Raw genomic sequence first — 17,620 nt, forward strand, 5'->3', positions numbered from 1 at the left:
GCACATTCATTTTGAAGAAAAAACAATATTACCGTACTCAAAAAAACCTTAATATATGCTGCTGAATATGCTGTGCATTACATCTGATAAACTTGTTGAAAAGACTTTAAAGGCGTTTGCGGACAGTTGCTGCAAACGCACATTAGAAAAGATACGAAATGTGGGAGTAAAACTCTGCATGCATGAGTCACAGTAAACACACTCTGTTCTCACAGGAAGAGCAGACAGAAACAATCTACTCTGCCTTCAGGCAAACCCTAGAATCTTACAAGGTAAGAAAAACATTGTACTATGAGTTTTAGTGAACTCTTTTGATTTTAGCTAGAATTTTAATATGATCCAGATGTCCAGTGCTGGATTTGGTAGATAAGGCTTTTGAACAGAAATGATGCAATTGTGCAGACATTAAGATAATCTGCCATGAACTGTATTGAAATGTGCACTTATTAGCAGAATTATAGAATTTAACAGATCAGTGTTATATTTAATGTTCCAAATTACTGAAAATAACATGTTTGGGTTGAAATAACACTCATTTATGGTATAGCCTTTGACTAATTTACAGTATGATATTTAAGCTAATTTGTGAAAACATTTTCCTGGAACTTGGAATTGAAGATGTTATGATTTTCACTTTATATATGGAAGGGGGAATGTTTAAAGAGAAACTTTAAAGTGTACGACTTGTTTTGAGCGAATGTTGGATGACACTGGAAACCTTGAAAGGATTTACTGATACGCATCTCTAGTTTCAGTGTGATTTCAGGCATGTATAGAAAAAGAGCATTTGATAAAAGCCGAGTGGGAATGTTTGGAATGTTGTTACATGCCTGCAGCAATAAAACATCCTGTCTGGTAGCCATATGCTTTACTGGAACAAGGATCAGCACTATTTGTAAATCCGAGAATGCTTGAAAATTGCTATGCCTTTTTGGACATAAAAAAATTTCCAACTAATCATTGGTATTTTTTATGTCCAGAGCTCCAAGAATGGAGATCTCAGAGGAACATTACTATGAATACTCCGAGTACGAAAACAACAGCTCCAACTTCAGCTATGATGATTATCAGACCATCTGCGAGAAGGGTGACGTGCGCTCCTTCGCGAGGATCTTCCTCCCAGCTGTTTTCGGGTTATCTCTAGTGCTAGGTTTAGCAGGGAACGCTCTGGTTGTGGCGGTGTACGCGTACTGCAAGCAGCTGAAAACGATGACTGACACATTTATACTTCACCTGGCTGTGGCAGACCTTTTGCTGCTCCTAACGTTGCCCTTCTGGGCTGCAGATGCCGTCCACGGCTGGAAGCTCGGGGTGACCGTCTGTAAACTCGTATCTGCCCTGTACACCATCAACTTCACCTGTAGCATGATGCTCCTTGCCCACATCAGCATGGATCAGTACCTGGCTTTAAGGCCGGAAGCCAGAAACAGAGGCCTTGCCCGTGCTTTTCAAAAGAAGCATTGTGGAAAACTCTGTTTGGTGGTCTGGACTGTTGCATTTTTTCTTGGAGTCCCTGATTTGGTGTTTTCAACAGTCAAGGAGCTTCCTCATAAAAAAAGCTGCATTGCAACGTATCCGTCGGACATGGCGCTCAGGGCTAAAGCTAGTTTGGAGGTGGTGGAAATCGTGATTGGCTTCTTGCTACCTTTGTTAGTGATGTTGTTCTGCTACACCTGTGTAGGCCGAGCCCTATTGAAGCTCCCTCAGGAGAGGAGGTGGAGGAAATGGAGGTCCATCCGTGTGCTGCTGGTGATGGTGGGAGTCTTTGTGGTCACGCAGCTGCCCTACAACGTGGTCAAGTTCTGCCGGGCCGTGGACATCGTGTATATGTTTGTTACTCACTGTGGGGTTAGTAAGGAGCTGGACAGGGCTACTCAGATCACAGAAAGCCTGGCATTGACACACTGCTGTCTAAATCCTGTTTTGTACACTTGCGTCGGTTCCTCCTTCAGACAGCACGTATTGAAGTGTGCCAAAGACTTTGGAGACAGGGGGAGGAGGTTAGCACACGCGAGAGAGCAACAAGAAGTAGATATCTCCTTGAATTCTCATTCACAGTCCCAGGACACCAGTACTTTCTCCATTTGAGCATAGTGAAGGAGATTTTTACCAGCCTGTTGAGGCTTTGCACCATCTTCCCCATGGCAAATATGTACACAAAGTGGCTTTGGGGTTTTTTTTGTAAAAAAGGTAGTATTTTGACCAGAAAAATAATTTCTTGTTTAAGTAAATGTTGAGACGCAACATGTTGTTATTGCGTTTGTATGAAAAAGAACAAAACAAAAAAATGGATAATGAGTGATATGAGAGACATGAAAGTAGTGTCAGACTAGTAGCGAACTGATGTAGGCATGTGACGGTATCACATTTTCATGTTGCGATTAATTGCTGAAGCTTTTATCACGGTATACGGTATTATCGCGATAATGAAATAAGTTTTAAAAAAAAAAGTGTTATAGTATAAAAGGTTTAAGAACTCTTTTTGTAATAACAAAAATAACTCTGAATGTTTAAATACAATAATACAATATACAACAAAATATATAAAGTCAAATTTTCAAACAGATTAAAATGCAAAAGAATTAGGCTATAAAGAACAACACTTCACAATAATGTCTAATTTAACGCATTGACTAAGATTGAGCAATAGCTACATTTGTTACAGAAAGTATTATTTTTTGTTGATGTTACTTAAGAAATACAATGGATCATTGTTAGTTTTATCTCAGGTCCATTAAATAAGTTCTTTTGATTTTAGTAAAGTAATTAAACAGTAAATAAGAAATTAACATTAACTAAGAATAATTAATGCTTAAGTATTTTTCACTGTCAGCTTGGTAATAATGAATTAACATGTTAACTAATGAAGACGTATGTCTCAAAATTTTACTGAAAATAACAAATAATCGGAACATTTCTAATCATTAGGGCATGCTGTAGTCCAGATTAAAATATATGTTTGAGGCATTTTAAAAACTTCACTAGCGCAGTTGCTTTGTTTATGGGGTTTCAGGGGTAACCGCTGCATTCTGCTGTTCCATCAGCGCCCTCTGCTGTCAGAGAGTGAACGCGCACTTTCATTCAGCACGTCTCCTTCACTCGTTCCACCATGTGCTTCTCGTGCACGTTGGGCTTGTTTACATCTGAGCGCGTGTTCTTTTGACGCAGAATACAGCGGTGTTGTGCATTTTATACGGTTGATGGGGAAAGTATTCTTAAATGCATTATAAAATAATATAATAATTTTAATATTTGGTAATAAATTATTATTTACGGTATTTTGAAATGATACACGATAACAATATAATGCATATTCATTATCGCGATATATCGATATATATATATCAATATCGAAGCATATATATCAAGTCTAAACTGATGGTGCATTCAAGTTCTCCTGGGAAGCTCATATTTACAAGTTGGGAAGTCATATTTACGACATCAGGTGTGTTAAAGTTACTGGTCAGAGAAAGACAGCGATATAGCCTAACTTTCAACAATAAATTCAGAAATTCTTAACTCTACTTAATGATGAATAAAGAATGTGCATCACTTTTGTTTTTGCTTTTTATGTTTTGTAAATTTTAAATCGTTATTTTCTATTATAATTGTACAATACTATCGTATTCGTATTGTTAATTAAAACAGAGGTGGCATCTCTCCACTATATTTGTGGAAGAGCAGGTGCGGCCATTTGCAACTTGAATGAGCGATGTGACAAAAACTGCTGGAATTTATATTATTTTAATTATCATCATAAACACACTGGCTAGTAACGTAAATATTTCTACCATTTACTGACCTTTGTTATTCTTAGTTTCGAATAAATCATAGGTTTTGCACATTCACAAAATAGATTAATTCCACGTTACAAGAGGTGGATTGCGTCCGCCATATTGTTTAAGGGCACGCCACCAGCTCCAGTCGGAGACTTCTGATGCGTCCCAATTTGCGTACTTATGCACTATTCTATGACGTTTTTAAGTATAAATAGTGCGAGTAGTGTGTTCACACAGAAAATTTCAAAAAGAAAAAGTGCACTTTAAATACCCGGATGATGCACTAAATTAATGGAAAAAATTAAGTGTGGAATGTTGGACACTTCATGCACTCAACTGTCGCAGCTTTAATTATGTAGTGGAGGGGAAGGGAGGATCGGACTCCATTGTTAAATGACAAAATAACCTTATACAATTCACGCACTACATGGATGAGTGCATAGTGCACAAGTATATAGTGTATAAGTGCATAGTGCGTCATTTGGGACGCAACTTTCGAGTTCAGAGATTCCCATTTGTGATGTGGTGGCATTCATGTGCGTTCAGTTTATCTTTACGACATGATTTAAACGCGCCATTATTAACTCTTCTCCGCCATTGAAGTTATAGAGTACCTCAAAGATGACGTGTTTTTTGTATGCAAAACAAAGAAGCTAGTTAGCATTTTAGGACTTCCGGTTCCATCGCCCTCAAGTCTATGGGTTTTTTGAATGGGTTTTTGCTAAATCGCCTAAAATAAGGTCTGTAGTTAACAAAGCCATTTTGATCTATGACATAAAACACACCAGTTATAACACCGCTGTGATTTTTTAAACCTTTATTGTGTCTTAAAAACGGCGGTTGCTAACAAGTTGCTAAAAGGGACTACTTCCTTTGGAGGGGACTTTAGACATCATCATGACAAACAGGACATTTGGACAGCATTTCTCATAAAAAAAGTGGATAAGTATTCATACACAACGTAGATCAATATCAGTGAGCATGTTTTTAAATGTTCTTTTTTAAATAAAGTGACCAATCAGAATCAAGTATTCCAGATAACCTCAAAATAAAAAAAAAGAAATACTCTGTGGATGAATATCAGAGCAAAGATTAGGTCTAAAGGAAAAAAAAGTTCTTAACACCCTTTTTTAAATAAAGAATATGATTTTTCATAACAAGACTTCATAACTACATAATACAATGCTTTATGGACCTAGTATTAACATAAAATAATGTTTCTCTGTGTTGTTCATTTGGCAGTTTTTTCTTTTCTTTCACATTTTCTGTTTTTGAATGTTTCCATTCCATTCTTCTACAGAAGTGAGTAATTTCAAATTATTCAAAAATGTTCTAAAGAATTTAAGTAGAACCAGAGCAGCAATCTAGAGCAATCATGGCCAGTTCCTATCATAGCATAGCATAGCATTTGTATTATCAACTCCAGCTGCGCAATCCAAACAAACCTTTGAAATTAAACACATGGGATCTTTCACCATAGGCCTACTTAAAGGATTAGTCCACTTTTAAATAAACTTCTCCTGATAATTTACTCACCCCCATGTCATCCAAGATGTTCATGTCTTTCTTTCTTCAGTCGAAAAGAAATTAAAGTTTTTGATGAAAACATTCTAGGATTTTTTTTCCATATAGTAGACTTCAATGAGCACCAAACTGTTGAAGGTCAAAATTAGTTTCACTGCAACTTCAAATTGTTCTACACGATCCCAGACAAGAAATAATTTTCTTATCTAGAGAAACAATCACTAATTTTCAAAAAAAAAAAAAAAAAAAATTATACATTTTTGTAGAACAATTTGAAGCTGCAGTGAAACTAATTTTGACCTTAAACTGTTTGGTGCCCATTGAAGTCTACTATATGGAAAAAAAACAAAACAAAAAAAAAATCCTGGAATGTTTTCATCAAAAACTTCAATTTCTTTTCGACTGAAGAAAGAAAGACATGGACATCTTGGATGACATGAGTAAATTATCAGGAAAAGTTTATTTAAAAGTGGACTAATCCTCTAAAGAAGAAGATGCACTAAAATCATGCTTTTGTGGCCCCGAGCATGACAGTGAGAAAATGGCACTCACACTCAAGGAGGAAAAAACACTTTTATTAAGAAGTCCAAACTGTGCAAAAGATGGTGCAGAGGTTATTTGTATGACCAAAAAGTATGATAAAAATTATGAAAGCTTGTAATGTACATCAATGAGATTTTTATAACGTTATAGTAGACCACTTGCATAAAATGCAGTTGTCAATAACATCTAAAGATATTTTAATGCTTATTTTTATGATCAATGCTCTGTCATTTCAGTTGTGCCTGTTGAGATTTATATATATATATATATATATATATATATATATATATATATATATATATATATATATATATATATATATATATAAATAAATATATAAATATAATATAATTATATATATATATATATATATATATATATATATATATATATATATATATATATATATATATATATATATATATTATATTATATTATATTTATATATATAAACATACATACATATATATATATATATATATATATATATATATATATATATATCAGAGGTCGCGTTAACCGAAAATTTTCCGTCATTGACGGAATTTTTTTATCAATGACGGAAAAATCTGAAGGCCGTCCGTCACGGTGACAGATTACACTCAGGGTGATCTACTGTAAATTGTAACTGTAATTCACACCCCTGTCCAGTTGGTGGCGAGTGCGCTCCAATGTAGCAGCAGAGCACTGGATCCAGAACAAAAAAAAAACTGGCACGAATCTTTTGCTATGCGTTTGATACTGATAACGCACAGGTGAGTAGGCCTACCCAGAAGCTACAACTCTCTATCACGCCACATTAAAGAGCGCCAAAACGGTATTTATTGCTTGGATTTCTTAATGAAATGGACAGAATTTGAAATCTGAGACTTTTGTTCCATATCAAAAGCAACACAAAGCGTTAAGCCTATTGCGATTTATTGGATGGGAGGCGCACAATGCACTGTTTAATCATCAACTGAAAACAGCATAGCCTACCAAGAGATCGACTATGGTTTACGATTCGATATTGGTCTCATGAATGCGCAAAACAGCAAGGAGACATTTTAATTGTCTATTAATAAAGTAATGTTTTCTGAATCAGTGTCGGCTGCAAAGATGAAGTTGATATTGACTCTCATCATCTTTTCGTTTTGAATTAATTCGTTTTCGTTAAAGTAGGTATTTAAAGCTTTCTGTAGATATATTTCTCATGTATGTGAGCATGGGCGTAGGTTTAGGGGGGGACGCTAGGTACTAGTCCCTATCAATATTTTGAGATGACAAATTTGTCCCCACCAATATTTAGCAAGCTCCAGGCACGTGCACACATAGACAAAAAAGGGGCTTGAGCACCTGCCCTTTTTCTTTCTCGAGAGAAAGTGCCCTTTTTTTTCTAGGGTGTTTTTTTTTTTTTTTTTTTTAATAAATTAATATTCCTCTTTGCGCACAGCTTCCCTGTCAAACAAATATATTTACTGAATAAAACAAATTTAAAAAATACTATATCAGGTCGGCATTGTCGAGTTCAGATGCCCTCACTCCGCGACGCGCCATTCATGCCCGCACGCTCGCGCGCCCCGCCCTACCTCACCCCACCTTGAGTTTGCTGCTGGCTGAAAACTTGTGACAGCTATTCCCGTGAAAATGCAACTGCTGTCTGGCGATGAGAAGCGAAAAATAAAAAAAGCTCTAGATGGATGCATCCCGTGCATTTCTTTCAGGTAGGCTAGCCTATGTTCACAAACCTGAAATTTTGGCTATTTATGGTTATTTTTACATGTAACGCTGCATTAATAGTTTGACCACCATCAACGCATCTGCCTGATTTGATACTAATTTATGTTATATTATAATTTCAATTATTTTACTGTGCTATGCATTGCGTTTTGAACCATGGTGAAGATAACTGTAGGGCTGTCAATACCAGAAGAGGAGCATTCCATGGACGCACATGAACCGCATTATTAGACAGTTTTCTAAGGATGCATGGTTTATTAAAACTATTTAAAAATCATAATACAGCATTAGCTACATAATTCTATTCTTAAATCTACGCACATGATAATACATCAACAAAAGTTTAAACCCTCGCTCTGTCTTTGCATGTTTGATGTCCACATATTTTTGTTGAAGAAATTACAGTGGCTGTAGCATTTCTATCACAAAGAAGTGGCCGAATATTATTATTTAGCTAATAACATATTTTGAATCATGGTTGGCTTTGATCGTGTATTTGATTGTGCTGTGCTGTCTAACAACAAAAATCAGCACGCTTTTGGTGCCCTCTGCCGGCATTTGTTATAATATATAATGCATTAACTGTTCAGGAAAACAAATTATTGACGTGTTTAAATATGCAGATTAGCTTGTTTTGGTTAATTTAGAATAAATCTACAGATGCAAACAGATGGAGGGTAGTAGGCTTAAAACAAACACCATCTAAATGTGTAGGTTAGGGTTGAGTTTTCTTTCCATTAGAGTAAAAGACATGGCAGCAAAAATGGACCACAATCTTAAAACTGTCCACTTCATGAAAGAAGTATTCCAATAACACCAAAAAAAAAAAAAAAAAATTAAAATGATTTATTGATTTAAACAAATTATTAGTGAAACTATGTCCCTCTCCTAGGTGCAGTCATTTATTCTAAATATATAGCTTGAAAATAGTTGCTGTTGCCTTCTCTCGTGATAAACCTAGTGAATACTAAAGAAGACCATGGTCTCTATATGTGAATTAATTATTTTGTAGAAATCTGTGGAGTATAAAACAATTGCATGAGTGTAAGGGAAGTCAGGAGTTGTCTTAATATATTTAAGGGTTTATTTTTTTTTTTTTAATAAATATAAGTGCCCTTTTTTTTTCCACTTGAGCCCCTGCCCCCCAAAATGTCTGTGCACGTCCCTGGCAAGCTCCTTTGAACTGCTATTTGGATCGATTCTAACGGCCAGGACGACGACAGTACAACGCCGTAATTTGGCGGCGGGGTATCTGACAAGGCTACACGCGCGGGCCGGGACTACTTTTGTGATTGCACTAGCAGCGAGCGGGTGGCGTGTGTGTGTGTGTGTGTGTGTGTGTGTGTGTGTGTGTGTGTGTGTGTGTGTGTGTGTGTGTGTGTGTGTGTGTGTGTGTGTGTGTGTGTGTGCGCGCGCGCATGTTGACGACGCCGACGGTAAGTTACCAGGGCTGTCTCTCTGCCACATACAAAGGCCAGAGTAAAAAAAACATTTTAATATTCCGGTTTTTTTTGCCCCTTTTTGTACTTTGTAGATGCCACCCATGTGGAGTGTCCCCACCAAAGCTGAGACCAAACCTACGCCCATGTATGTTGAGGCAAGCAGCCGCTGAGTTTCGTTTCATTTAGCCTGTAAGACGCGCTCCAGTTCACGCGCCAGTGATCGCGCCCGCGCCTCCATGTCATTATTATATTGTCTGTTATATTTGCTTCTTATTTATTACATCCAGGCAATTGGTTAATGAAACATTGATTAAAATTAAGATACAATTTTTACAAAACGAAATTCACTTTAAAGAAAGGCTTTCTAGAAAATAAAACTTAATGAAGTGTTTAAAATCATGTCTGACATGTCATGTCTCCGGATATACTGCGCATATCATGATGCATCATGCTGTTAACTTTTCATAATCAAATAGATGAATTTAAAATATAACATAGGACTATTTAAACATAAATATGAAACTATGTTTTCTTTAATGGCTACCAACACATAGCCTATACAACAGTCACGTTACAGAGAAATTTCGCGTGTGAATTACCCGTCATATTAATTTTCATATTTTAATTATAATAACACATTTAATTGCTTTTATTTTTGTTCAAATGTTATAATAACACATTTAATTGCTTTTATTTGTGAACAAAAATAAAAGCAATTAAATGTGTTATTATAATTAAAATATGAAAATTAAAATGACGGGTAGTAATAGATTATGACGGAATTTTTACGACCCTGTCCTTCAAAATGACGGACAATGTTAAAGTCTAACGCAACCTCTGATATATATATATATATATATAAACATAACTTGCTTTAGTCCAGTAAATGTTTATCTTGAAATAATACATATATAATCTCAATAGTAATTTTATGTTTTCTTTACAAAATCATTAAAGATTTACCATTTTTGTAGAGGGTTATAGTTTAGGTTTATATAGTTTATAGGGTTACACGGCTAATAAAACTGTTTAGTTTTGGGGTATGCTTTTGATACCCCTTCTGGTTTGTTAAGGCCACAATCTTTAAAAGAGCATTACAATTTCTGTAAGTTGAGCGAAAACAAAACTGAGGACAGATTTTGACAACCCAGAAGAATGCTTCATGTGTGTTATATTGCAGTTACAAACAAATATGTTACTTCTTCAAGACAAGATTCCACACAAAACAAATAAATCACAATACTTAAGCAAAAGCAAATATTTTTTTATATATAGATATAAAACTTTGGCAAAAAAAAAAAAAAAGTGCAACAGAACAAAAACATTGCTCTTTTGATTAGAAAACCTATATAGAGAAAATAAAGTTACTTACAATAATAGAAAAAAGCTGCATAAGGCACAATATTGTGGAATGTATAAACAAAGATTAGCCAAGGCAGTTTAACATCTTTATGTCCTCTAAACCAAGAACACTACAGTATAAATTATATTCATTCCCCTTTTAAATTAGGTAGGATTGCCTCTACACAAATACAAAAAGCTAATTAGCATTTCACAACATGGTGAACAAAATTGTAACTGACAAGTTGAAAAAAAAAAAAAACTATAAATATGCACATTTTGAGTGTCAGTGTTTCTATCAACAGACTACAAAACAAACCAACCAACATACAAATAATTAGTGTTGTGATTAAATAGTTAGACACACAAATAATCAAGCCACTCAAATGTCTTTGTGTGCGCTGTTAAATTATATTATACATTTGTCACATCGTAGAGCTCCTGCATACAATATGTTTTAATAAGAGTTAGAACTTTTTATAAAGTATCAAAGAATAAGACACAGAAAGGGCAAAAAACAAAGAACAAAAAGATTATCTTAAGGCACCTTCCAACAAGTGTTGTCCAAAACTTGTGTGTGTGTGTGTGTGTGTGTGTGTCATGTTTGGGTGGTTTTAATTTCTCAGATTGCATTCAAAACTGCCCTCCATTCACCTCAATGAATTACACCATCACTCATCAGGAACAATGAGTGAAGTCACAAAACTGAAAACAAACTGACTGTATGAAACAAAATAACAATCGACACACGCGTGTCTAAAGTTCAGGTGGGAGGGGTTTATCTTTTCTTGACTCCTTCCTCTAAAACAATAGTTATGGTTGAAGGCAGACAGGACAACACTGAAAGACTTGCCAATGCAAAATGTAAATGAATGTGAAACTGAGTGCAAGGCAAGGTTCAAGGAGCAGGCGCTGAGGCAGGAATGCAGCCGTTGGCAGTGAGGGAGGTGGGGGACTCATTACCTTTGCTTTTATCCAAGAATGCAAGTGTGAGCCGGTGTTGCATGAATCATGCTTTAATAATTGAGAATCTGCACATCAAATAGGTCACAGACTCCCTCGTTGTCATCCAGGTTGAAATTGTAATCCACACCAGTGTTTGGTGAAAGTCTTAGCAAGGGGAAAACTACAGTGGTAAACACAAAAAGTTATCAGTGCACAGATTGAGTTCATCCAATATACATTTACAAAAAAAAAAAAAAAAAAAAATTAATAAAAAAATATAAATCCATACATTACTCAGGGCTCGACATTAACACTTGTCATGTGCTTGTCAAGTAAATCAGTCATTCATTTGTCAGAGTAAAAAAAGTTGCTTGTCTGGACAAAAATAGGACTTTTATTTTTTATTCTGAAGCAATATTCAGAAAAAAAGGCACCCCCCCCATCTTAATAAATGTATGCTTCATATTTCATTTTAAATTCTTAAATTTGATCAAGAAATTAAAATGAGAAAAATAAGACACTATAGAGCTGTTACCAAATTTTTACACTTTAAAATGTTACCAAATCATTTACACTGAAAAGTTACAACTGCATTAAATAAATGTTATGAGATTGTTTTAAATATTTTTTGAAAATGCAAACAAGAAATTACGAAATTATATATATATATAAAAAAAAAAAAAAAAAAAACTGATACCAGTAAGTGGCAGCAAGTGACATATTGCGTCAAACTTGTTTATTGAACTGATGAAATCAGTGTCACATTTTCACTCGTGATTGTATTCAGGAAGACCACACTCTTGGTCATGTGATGTTGCTTAACTGTATCATTTGTTATAAACAAAAAAAAAAAAAAAAGCCACATTTTGAATATTTACCGCAGTATGTTAACTGCTGAGCTCATGTTTCTATTTCTCCTTAAGATGAGGCTGCACGAGGCTCAATAGCACAACATTGCTACCGTCAGTACACTGTAGGCCTACATTATATATTATCCAATATCAATTGCCATTTACACTAAATGTAATAAAATCAGTCACTCTCGCGTTTTGGTGATTCCCTATTTTTGTTGTTGAGTTTTAATCAGGCTACTTATCCAGTCGGGCAAGTAAAATTCTCTTTCACTTGCCCTTTCAAAAAATCCACTTGTCCTGGAAAAGCGTTAATGTCGAGCCCTGCATTACTGTTCAAAAATTTGAGGTTGATAGGATTTTGAATGTTTTTTTTTTTGTGTTTGTTTTTTTTTTTAAACGCTCTTATGCTCAACCAAGGCTGCATTTATTGGTATACAGTATAAAAAGTTATATAGTGAAATATTACATTTATTCCTGTGATGGCGAAGCTGAATTTTCAGCAGACTTTACTGGTCAAGTATTTCTTATCATCAATGTTGAAAAAGGTTGTGCATAACAGAGATCAATGCCATAACACAAGCAAAAGGCAAAAGTGGTAGAGTAAAACTGGCATGCACAGGAGAAAGAAACCTTGAGAAGAACCATCACTCAGCTGTGGGAACCCATCCTCCTTTTGTCAGGAGTCAGGACATATTAAAAAGATTTATCTGCACTGCTAGCTATATGATTAATTGATAAGGACAGCAGTGAACTGCTTCAAGGCAGAACAAATATAACCAAAGGAAGCTATTCTGTGTGACCACAAGGGGGCTGTGCAGAAGGCCAACACTACAAAAAAAAATGGCTGGAAAATATTTTTAAAGAACTTACCATCTGAAGACATCAGTTCATCAATGAGGTTAGAAACACCTAGAGGAATAAGAAAAAAAGGCAAGATGCATCTCCTTGAAGTTCACTTAAAAATACAAAAATATCACATTATTGCTCTGGAACAATCTTTTATTGGTAAAATGGCATCCACATCACCTTCTCTCTCATCCCTCATTTCTTCCAGCATGGACTGCAGATCCTGACCCCCCATCTCCCTCTGCTGTTCTTCAGAACCACCTAAAGAGCCCTGCATCAACAAACACTGACTGGCAGGAGACTCAGGGTTGCATTCTTGAAGAAAAATGGAAAAAAAGAAAGAAAAGAGGTAGAAATTGTAACTAAATTCAATCATATTAAAATACTGTATAAAAATTCTCATACACACAACCATTCAAAGGTTTGGTAAACTAATACAAAAATTAATACTTTTCAGCAATGATGCATTAAAATGCTGTTCTTTTGAACTTCCTATTCATCAGAGAATGCTGATAATATAAATAATTTATTTTCTACATTAATAAGAAATGTTTCTGGAGTGTGAAATCAGCATATTCAGCACAGAATGATTTCTGAAGCATCATGTGGCACTGAAGACTGGAGTAATGACGTCAGAAAATTCAGCCATAACAGGAATAAATTGTATTTTGAAAAATATTAAAATAGAAAACAATTCTTTTAAATTGTAATAATTCAGTCATTATCTCATTTTTAATGTATATTTTGATCAATAAATGCAGCCTTGATAAGCATAAGAGACTTCTTTCAAAAACATCTCACTGACCTCAAACTTTTGAATGGTAATACTGTATGATCATACATATACATAAATACACACACACATATACATATACATATATATATATATATATATATAATTTTTTCATTGTTAAAAATATTTTCTCCTATCCCTTTTTGATATGGAGAGGGAACAATGACTGGTACACAATAAGGAATGGAGGTAGTATGAAAGCAGTACCCATGTGTATATCGGGGGATGTGGAGGACGGAGTGAGTTGGTGCTCTGCAGCGGGGCTTTTGAGCGGCCCACGCTTCAGATCACAGAGATCGGCTGAGGAGATGGGGAATCTCTGCAGCCCTGCTGGGGTACTAGGAGGAGTTGGCATGGCAGAAATGTCATCTAGAGGTGGGACGGCGACAACAACAGGCTTGGAGCAGCTCGTCTCTCTGTTTATCAGCATCACCTGGATGGGAGCTGAGTGACTTCGCAGATTCACCTGGTATTTCTTCTGACCATTGTGGCCCTGTGTCAATGAAAAACACAAGGATGAACACCTTTTACATATAAACTTTTGCACTCAAACCGTTTTAATAAAGATAAAAAATTATGCACATCTCAAGGTTGGTTTATCATACCATCTCCGGCACTGGGACCTCCAGTTGTGTCCCTGATGGTGCCATGACAGCTAGAAGAGTATCCCCACCGAACGCATCACATATGTCCTCATGCGTCACATAGCTGTATGTACACAGTGCTAAGGAACATGTAGCAAGGGCTAATACCATGCATCTCCAATTCTTTTATACATTTTCCCCAAAGAAAAGTCTATATAGCCTCATTCAGACCATCATACCAAATCTGATTTTTGTGCAAATCAGATCAGATTTAGCAAGTGTGAACAAAAACAAACATGAAATGCGAATTTTATAAATCAGTTTAACTACATTCATATGTGGTTTGAAATACTATTCTATTTGCATTTCTAAAAAACATTTCAGTCTGACTGCTCTAGTTGGATTTTGCGTGGTTTGTGACTTTCTCACGCCACATAAGACATAGACATTGTTCTAGGAATTAGGAAACATGATGAAAGTCGCTGCAGAAACAGGGTGGTGTTGTTGCAAATAGCTGGATGAGCAGAAAATGACAATATAAAAGAAACATGGCCAAACCGGTGTTTAAGAATCCGCTCAAAATTCTAGGAGGAAATGCTGGAATTTTCCTTCACATTTTCAAAATTTCCATACATACTTGGTACCGAAGTCATTATTTTGACAACCCTAGTACATAAACCACTTTAAGTTTAATCCAAAGAGGAATAACTGGTGGGGTGAGGGTTATGAAACTCTAGCATGAATTGCCATAGACTAGAGACTGGAAAAACTGGATTAGGGGCACACAAATACCCAAAAATAACACCACACAGGCAAGGAAGGACCAGGAAGGATAACGTTCAACATGTAATTAGGTACACTCCTCTAACAATGGCATTTTCTGGGACTGTTAATCTCATGGGGAACCACCCAAAAATGGAAAAATATCAGACGAGAATAAGGAAGAAGAAAAACAGATAAATATTTCTGGCTCATACACTGACGGTAAGGATATCTGCAGCTGGAGGAGTCTTCATTCAGGTGTTTGATACTTTGTTGCAGACATGCTTTTTGCATGTCCAGCTCTCTCTCTTGCATCTCCAGATCAGCAATATTTGCCTTGAGAAGTTCCACCTGCTCGAGAACTTCCTGAGGCTGGCAGCCTGAACTCTCCCCCCTAATTAAGACAAAGCAACTGCTTTGGAGACTTGCGCAACCGAAGTATGTCACACTGCGCATGCATGGTGCAAAGAATGCACACATTACAAAATACATATATAATCATATAAAGAAACATATTTAGATTTATATAATGTCAGTACAATCAACAATTGGTAGCACAGTGATAACTTTCTTAATCTTTGTACTCACTTCCACTGAATGGTATTTTTGGTCTTTTTTTCAATGAGTCCAATGCCTTCCAGAACGTTGGTTATGTCGTAAATTCTCCTCTTCTGTTTGACTGCCAAACTGTCTGCAGCCTATGAAAAGCACAATGGCGTTACAAAGACTGTCTAATCAGAAGAGAGGAACTGGCTATTTAGGGGACTGAACAATTGCTCGGGTTGACATATACTTGGGCACTGGGTTTAGATAACTCAGTAGCTCTCAACTGTTATCAGAAGAGTTTATCAAGTGTAAGAGTGCCATCATGATGAGTGGCAGGTGCGTTAACGCTGGTCAAACTGACCCCATCTGTCATTGAATGATGGGAATATAATGGAAATTAACAAAATGTACGTGCACATTCTGTGAATTCTACACACTGATGTCCCATTATGTTTTTAAAGCAAAGACACAAATGCTCATATTTTAAAAATATCTAAAAAAATAAATAAATAAATAAAAAAATAATAGGGCAAATAATAACAATACACTGTTAATGTACAAATTTACCGTTACAAAAAGGAAAATTCTTTAAAATTGTGACACCCCAGAAATAAATTTCTAGAGCATGTCGCATGCGAATAAATAATTTTAAAATCAAATGTTCTTAGTTTTTACATAAAAACTTTGCATTCAAGCAGCCCTGTTATACAAATTATTTACTTAAATATTTTAATGCACGAAAAATATCTAGTCTATCAATAACACACTAACATATGGTCCCAAATTAGTTAGACCCTGCTAAATTTTAACAATAAAGTTGCAAAAATGTTTACTTTTTATAAAAAAATACATATATTCTGTAAATCATTTTCTGGACGTTGAGCACATCCCATTTTTTCAATGCCCATTTGTTGAAAGAATTTTTTTCTCTCTCTCTTTTTTTTTAATAAGAGTTAGGGCCTTTAGGGCCTTATTTTCTAGCATTTTAGCGCAAAGTAGCAGGTGATTAAACTGAAAAATGTCTCCAATGAATTCACGCAGTGCGTCTCTGCTGCCTCAAGCGTCAGGTAACAAACACCTGCTGCGAGAATCCCACGGGTTTTTGTTCAAAAGTCCCTCTATCACAATAACACGCCATTTATATTCGGTCTTTTAACACTTTAACACACACTTTAACAAGTGTTAAGCCAAACACGTAGTAATTCGGTATGCAAAAGCCTTAAAAGACGGCGAAGGTCCACTCAGGTAAAAGTTTCTTTGTGCAACTCCAGACAGACTCAGTCCTCACTGAACAGCCTGTCGACTTTCATTCATTCATTCAGCCACTGGTAATTGTATATTAACCCACCACTTTCAGATCGAGCACTCCATCTTTGGCCTCCTGAAGCAGAGTAACGAACTTGACTGTGAGGAGACCCAAACTCTTCTCATGGCGACTGGACCCGTTCGGTGTCGTGTGAGGAAAACTCGCGCTGTTCGACTCAGCCATACCATCCAAACGCCCGGTGTAACTCGAAAACACCCTCTTTGTCCGGTTTAGAGGTATGGAGGTCGACCTCAGTTTAGTTGGTGACGGTGAGGGGGAGCAACAATCATCTCTTGGCACTTATTTACCTCAGGCTATACTTCTACTACTGATGATGATGGCTCGAGGGTTTTTAAATGAGAGGAAATGACGTAGGATTACTGTTACTATGACAACGTCTCCGCTTGAGAGTTCGTCCAGAGGTTCGTGCCAATAAAATATTTAAAAATGTAATTAACCAAAAAAAAAAAAAGAACACACCGAACACGGAATTTAGAGTTTGGAAGTTTAGAATTTTAATTAAAAATGTAAATAAAAAAGCGAACAAAAATGCAATGTTATATAAAAATGCATTTTATGACGCTGTATTTTGAAGGTACAACAGTTATATATATATATATATATATAAATAACATA

The 17,620-nt window shown here is 35.8% G+C and overlaps 3 protein-coding genes across 4 annotated transcripts in view; 1 reads left to right on the forward strand and 2 right to left on the reverse strand.

The window, feature by feature from the left end:
* Window positions 1–1,316, reverse strand: part of myripa (myosin VIIA and Rab interacting protein a) — a 36,217-nt gene extending 34,901 nt beyond the window's left edge. The window contains exon 1 of the mRNA XM_067363922.1: window positions 1,234–1,316. The gene's annotated coding sequence lies outside the window, so the exon portion shown is untranslated. The remainder of the gene's footprint in view (window positions 1–1,233) is intronic.
* On the forward strand, window positions 146–5,248 carry ackr4a (atypical chemokine receptor 4a). Of its 2 annotated transcripts, none has more exons than XM_067363929.1 (2): window positions 146–272; window positions 981–5,248. In XM_067363929.1, exon 2 carries the CDS (start codon window positions 991–993, stop codon window positions 2,086–2,088), a length of 1,098 nt encoding a protein of 365 aa, XP_067220030.1. In that variant the 5' UTR covers window positions 146–272; window positions 981–990; the 3' UTR covers window positions 2,089–5,248. The 2 variants fall into 2 exon arrangements, with proteins under 2 accessions (XP_067220030.1, XP_067220031.1); XM_067363930.1 differs by having other exon boundaries at window positions 183–286.
* Window positions 5,249–8,624: 3,376 nt separating this feature from the next.
* Window positions 8,625–17,309, reverse strand: e2f5 (E2F transcription factor 5). Its single transcript, XM_067363927.1, has 8 exons — window positions 17,027–17,309; window positions 15,721–15,830; window positions 15,362–15,526; window positions 14,392–14,497; window positions 13,994–14,279; window positions 13,174–13,308; window positions 13,018–13,056; window positions 8,625–11,474 (listed from the first exon to the last, which is right to left on the reverse strand). The coding sequence occupies exons 1-8, from the start codon at window positions 17,165–17,167 to the stop codon at window positions 11,365–11,367; spliced, it is 1,092 nt and encodes a 363-aa protein (XP_067220028.1). The 5' UTR covers window positions 17,168–17,309; the 3' UTR covers window positions 8,625–11,364.
* Between the last annotated feature and the right edge of the window lie 311 nt (window positions 17,310–17,620).

This window comes from Chanodichthys erythropterus, chromosome 16, assembly GCF_024489055.1.
Source record: "Chanodichthys erythropterus isolate Z2021 chromosome 16, ASM2448905v1, whole genome shotgun sequence".
In the NCBI taxonomy this organism is placed as follows: Eukaryota; Metazoa; Chordata; class Actinopteri; order Cypriniformes; family Xenocyprididae; genus Chanodichthys; species Chanodichthys erythropterus.